The sequence below is a fragment of the Zonotrichia albicollis genome, chromosome 6 (assembly GCF_047830755.1).
Source record: "Zonotrichia albicollis isolate bZonAlb1 chromosome 6, bZonAlb1.hap1, whole genome shotgun sequence".
Taxonomy (NCBI): Eukaryota; Metazoa; Chordata; class Aves; order Passeriformes; family Passerellidae; genus Zonotrichia; species Zonotrichia albicollis.
This window is the reverse complement of record NC_133824.1, coordinates 27886195-27892194: the sequence shown is the minus strand read 5'-3', so window position 1 is coordinate 27892194 and position 6000 is coordinate 27886195. Positions and strand designations below refer to the sequence as shown.

At 46.6% G+C, this 6000-nt stretch overlaps 1 protein-coding gene across 1 annotated transcript in view; it reads right to left on the bottom strand.

Moving 5' to 3' along the window:
• Positions 1–460: 460 nt before the first annotated feature.
• Positions 461–6000, bottom strand: part of TTC9 (tetratricopeptide repeat domain 9) — a 28731-nt gene continuing 23191 nt past the window's right edge. The window contains exon 3 of the mRNA XM_005479956.4: positions 461–1616. Within this exon, the coding sequence (XP_005480013.4) occupies positions 1537–1616 (80 nt within the window). The 3' untranslated portion in view covers positions 461–1536. The remainder of the gene's footprint in view (positions 1617–6000) is intronic.

Genomic DNA, 6000 nt, shown 5'->3' with positions numbered 1-6000 from the left:
GAATGTGAGATGCCATAGCCAACTGTCTGCAGATACCAGGTCTGCTGGAGCCAAAGCACACGGCACTTGGCCAAACTTTGTTTAGCTCTGTTTCAGTTTCTGTGTTTCAGCTGAGGGCCAAGTGAAATAACTCTGGCTACACTCACTTGACACTGACCACCATGGGATGAAACCACTCATGTCTATCCTGCAACTGGGAACATGTCCCTATGGGCCACTGCTGGGGCAAGTCACGCTGAGAATGTTTGTGGCACTTACTGATCTCATTATTGGCAGTTTCAGAAAAGGGCCTGTGAGCAAAGGAGAAAGAGCTCTCAGAGAAGATCAAACTGCTGGAGAAGGTCTAAACAGGCCCTCTGGACTGCCAAATAGGCTCCAAAGCTGTTGGTCCTGCCCTGTTGTCAGCACCACATTCTCCTACAAAAGAAAAAAACAGGACACAGGAACAACCAACACAAGGTGGGAGAATCAAGACCTCAATCCAATGTACTAATAATACTTTGCACTGTACATCACTGTACTGTTACTTACAAACATTAACTGATACATCCTCACAACACCCCTGCGAGGTAGGGAAGTATTATTATCCCTAGTGTACAGATAGGGAAACCGAGGCACCAAGAGGCTAAAAGTGACTTGCCCAAGATCACATGGCAAGGCATTGGTAGAGCCAAGGTAAGAATGGAGACATCCCTTGTTCCCCACCCATGCTGACCCCTCCCTAGATAATGTTGCCTGTCTGGACATGGGGAACCGAAGAGGTTCCTTTGAAAAGCAATGCCCAGACTTTTTGCCTATGAATAATTTTTATTTGCCTTTAATGAATTATTTCACAGTTTTTCCCTCACACTGTACACCATGCTTTCACAGTCCATTCAGCGCTCTGTGGTGGCCCACAGCCTTCTCCTCTGGCACTGGGACAGCTCTGCAGGGGGTTCATAGGGTGCTCTGTGCTTTCATAAAGAGGATGTTTAGAAACAGTTTTCACTGACACTAGACTGGGAGCATGTGAGCTCTCACTGGAGACCAATAACACACACTGGAGAAGCAGGCAGAGGGAACTGATGGTAAAAAGGCATTTGCTGTTCCCTGTGGAATGACCAGCGGCTCTCTTGGTTTCTTAGCTCTTCCAAGCTCCAGTGATCATTCAGAGCAGAAACCCTCTGTCTCCAACTTGCCTGGTCAGGAAGTTGTTGTTCTGGGGGTTGCTTCCCTAATAGGTAAGAGGCAGTCAGTTCAGGACCAGGCAGGTCCCCCAGCATTGCCTACTCCAGGTGTGTGACACTGTCTGGGAACAAGGCTGGCTGTAGTTGTTGTGCTCTTTTGCCACGGGGAAGGGGTATTACCATGGTTGGCAAGCAGCCGTATCCAGCGTCCAAGTCTCTTTCATTTCAAAACTGGTATTCAATGAAGAGCAAGGGAGAGTGGATGGATGAGGAGATGAGGATGAGGCAGAGCAAATGGGAAAATCCACCAAATGAGCTTCTAGGAAGGAAATGTTCCCCCTTGGGCACTTCAGCTGAAGTGGCTTCATTTTCACAAGGTTTCCTTCTCTCTCTGGGAACATCTGCTGAGCTTCATCTCTGTCAGCTGGATGTATCGTATGACATTGGTATCTGCAGGGAAAGAACACACAGAGGTATGGTGGTTACACAGTTCCCTGTGGCAGACAGACAGAATGCACCCTCATCCCTGGTACATCACAGGGGAGCAGCACGGCTCCAGCGCTGTGTGCTGGAACAGCACCAGTTGGAAGGGGCACTGAACCAAACCCAGAACCTTTGGTTTTGGAGAGCGTGGTCTGATTTTACTCACCATCCTTTCTGCTCACATTATTGCCTCAGCTAGTTTTTACTTTCTCTCTGATGTCAGCACAGTTGAACTCACACAGCTGAAACTATCCAGGTCATCCTTTCCTGTATTTGTGGAATGACACACCTCTATTGGCTTCTCTTCCTGCAGTACCTGCATGCAAGCCCCTAAAGGCATTTTGTGTACGGTTATGCTCTGCCTTTTCACTCTCCCACTCTGTTTACAGCCTATTCTACTATTTTCACATTTTTCCATGTTGAATAGAATTGGGAAGAGCATCCTTCACATTGACTTGTACCCCTTCTTCCCTTAAATTTTCTGCTTGGATGTCCTTCCACCATGACACTCTTTCTACAATTTTTTCATATGCTATATGCTGCATACTGCCTTGTCTGTCTTGTCTTATGAAGTTCCTAGAGGTACAGAACAACTGATCCATCCTAGTAGAAAGCTATGGTATCTCAGCAGTGTGAAGGTGATAAGCTGAGCCTTGTTGTTCCTTCCAGAATTTCAGAGCATCAACACACCACACAGACTATGTGAGTTTGGCTTTATCTCCTGGCCTGAGCCCTAGGGGAACCTGATTCACACTGAATCACAGGTTGATCTAAATGAGTACATGTCTCCAGACAGAGCTAATGATTCTGCAGTCATGGTCAATTCTCTCTTTAACTCTTTAAGCTCTTTACGCTGATTTCTATAATGAGGAAAACTTCACACATTCATGGCACCCACAAAATGGCAAAAGCCATGCAGTATACCAGAAGCAAGCAAGTAAAACCACAGCCACTTTCACTTCTGTATTAAAAAATGGTTCTTTGCTCAGAGCCTTGCTCTGACAGCCAGCCAGGGTCACCTTGGTCCCTGAAGTTATTAGATCCTCAGACACCAATCAGAAGTGCAATGCAGTCCAATCAGGGGACAATCTCATCTCCTCCTCATTCAAACTGCAATGTGTTCCACACCAGCTAGGGAAATGAGAAGTGCTTCAGCTTTCAAAGTGATGAACAAATTATTGGGAACATGTCCAGCAACAGTGAGGGTGGGTATTGCACCCCCCCAAAGCAGTTGTGGGTGCAAAGCTTCCTTTAAAGATGAGGACATCTCTGTTGTGCCCTCTGCCAGTGCTGGATCAGTGCCAGACAGATCAATTTCCTGCCACACAGAGCTATCCACAAACATGCCACAGGGCATTTGTGGGCCATGGCTATGCTGTTGTGACTTCTCAAGTTGTCTCTGGTGAGGTGGGTCTCCCTGCTGAGTCTTCTGCAGGTTCAACTACATCATCCTAGGCACTCCAGAGGGTGGGATTTGATGACTAAGCTCCTGGACCCATTTGGGAAATTTTTAATGAGTTAAGAATTCTGCTGTTGCTTCTGTCAACAAGGATGCACCAGCATCCTGGCCTGTTTATGCATTAGCACTTCTTACCAGCCCAGCAAATTTTAAAGCAGTTTTTTAAAAAACACAACTATTTCAGCTCTGCAGCCTCCTGGAATGAAGACATTCAGTTGAGGTGGTAGTCCTGAATTTTAGGCTTAAAATGAAATGAGTGCAATTGGCTGACTTAAAATGAAATGAGTGCAGGGCAGGACACACAGCCTGAGCAGGGTCCTGCCATGCTGCCTGCATCTCACTGTGACCTCTGCTCTGTGCTCTTCTAGGCTCTGATGGGCTGTGCTCTGTACACATCCCCACTGCCGAGGTACACGCTTGGAATACCTGCCTGGTGCAGGTGAGAATGGATAACTGTGGGCATGTCAGGAGATCCCACCTGCCTGGGCCTGCAGGGACTCGGCGTCTCACTGAGGGGGCAGAGGTGGGCTCGTAATTGGGAAAAGCTGCCAGCCTCCTTTGGCTTTCAGGTGACATAGTGACTGCTGATGGCACAGCTTCACTCACCTGGGAGATTTCGACATGCCTGGGAAGTCATGGGCAAAATCATTTGTAGCCTGACAGAGAGTGGGAGACGCTCCCATTGCAAGCTATTTATAGATCTCTCAGGCTGGTTTTGGCATGTTTTACTTCCTTTGTGAGGGCCATTATTTTACCAAGGAAGAATAATGAGAATAGCACTCTATTTCCAGGAGTGGAGCCCTGTCTTTGTCAAGTTTTTTCTACCAAATACTATTGCACCATACTAGTTCTGCCTGCAGAAGTATTTGAAAGTTATGTGGAAATGTTAATGAGAAGACAGATCCACTGATCTCTCAGTGCAGAAAAAGTGATCCTCATTGGCTGATATGGAAATAGGTAAGAACAATTCAGATAAGGGGTCACGCCCATGCAAAGAGGTACTGCTAGAGTTCCAACAGGAATGTGTTCCCTGGCTCTTAGGACTGTGCCTGTGTCTCTCTGCAGAGTGGCCTAATGCTATTTTAAAGGTCATTTCTGCTTCCCCTACAGCTTCAGAGCCCAGTTGCCTATCTGCTGTGCAGACACCATGGTCTGGGTTCTGTTCCCAGGATTTCTGAGTTGCAGGGGTGCAGGAAGGCAGTGCCTGCGTGCACAGCACAAAAAACATCTGGTCCAGGCAGCCCGCGGGATGTCTGAACATGGGGTCCCAGCACAGGGACAGCAGGGACTCCTGTTTGACATTACCAGGCCATTTCCAGCTGATGGTCTGGTCTCAATCCCAGTCAGTCCCTGCCCTGACAATGCAGCCCCACTGGGAGAGGGCTGAACAAGGCTTGCAGCAAGGTGCATTTTTGGCTGCCTGTGCTGCCCCAACTTCTGGACCCAGAGCTCATGGAGGGTCTGTGCATGCTCTACATGACTTAACAGCAGCTTCCCTCTTCCTTAGTAGGAGGGTTATACAACTATCTCGTGTTATTTCAATCTGCTTTTGTGATTTTTGTTTGGAGGTGGCACAAGAAATCAGGCCAAATCCAACCTTCCTTCACCCTGGGCAGATAGTGAATAGCCATAAGGGATCTGCTGTGCTGACAGCCCTTTAGAAAACTAAACCCCTCTGCTAACTAATTCCTCTTTATCATTCAAAAGCTCTCTCATCAAAGAGAATAACTGCCAGTGATTTGTGCCAAAAACATTCCTTATTAGAAAAAAAAAAAAGAACACACAGAACATGACTGCAATAATAACTAGTGAGCCTGGTGAAACCTCAGATAAAGGAAAACAATCACACTTTGCAGATGGAGACATTTAAAGTAGAGACACTGACTTATTCCAGGTCACATAATAATTCTTGATAGTGCTACCTAATTCCTATTACTGCATTTTAACAGCCACATCCTTTCTTACTGTACATATTCAATTCTTTCCCCCTGAATGCCCTTCAAGTTTTCCATAATCATAAATAAAACAGTGGAACAACAGCCTTGAATGGTCTACAAATAACAGGAAAGAGTGTGATGCAGAGCTGAAGGCCAGAACTGGGTTTTGTATACATTAAGGGCCTTTAGGGACACTTTTTGGTATTTTTTGTAGCAAGTAGTATTTGAAGTTGTGGCTGTTGAATAAATGAGTATTTATTTCAAGAAGCAACAAGGAATACCAAATAAATAGTATCACGAGGAGGGGGGTGGTAAGAGAGCACAGAAACATATTTAAGAAATGGAAGCTAAGCTGTTCAGCTAAAAGAAATTTTTCACATCTGAATCTAGTCAAAACTTCAAGGTTAGGATAACTTCTTTTCCACTGACTACTTTTCTCTTGCATATGCTTCTCCATTTCCTGGTTCTGGCAAGGGCTGAAAGCAGAAGGGCACACTGTAAACTAAAATAGGCTAAACTGAGCTTTGAAACACATTTGCTCTGGGAGTGTGGGGTGCACAGCTGTGCTGTCAGACTGCCCGGAGCCCGTGGCCAAGCACAGCAGATGGGACCAAGCACCCTTAGGGGAGGTGGAAGAGGAAGGAGATGCCAGCACACTCCCAAGCACACCCTCCCTGATGGTCCTCCAGGGCACAGCCACTGCAGGAGCCCTGCAGGGCCAGTGCCTGTAAGACATCAAGCACAGGCAGCTCCAACAGCCTCCCTTCCCTCCTCTAGTTCAATGAGTATCAGTTCCACCATGCTCCAGGACCCAGGCTTGCCCCTCTTGCCCCTCTTTCCCACCCAGTTTTCACTTGTCTCAGATTCATATGAAGAGCTGCTCTGTAGGATTTTCTTTGCACATGACTTCCATTTTACTTTCTTGAAATCCTTTAATTTTGAGTTCTACAAAATT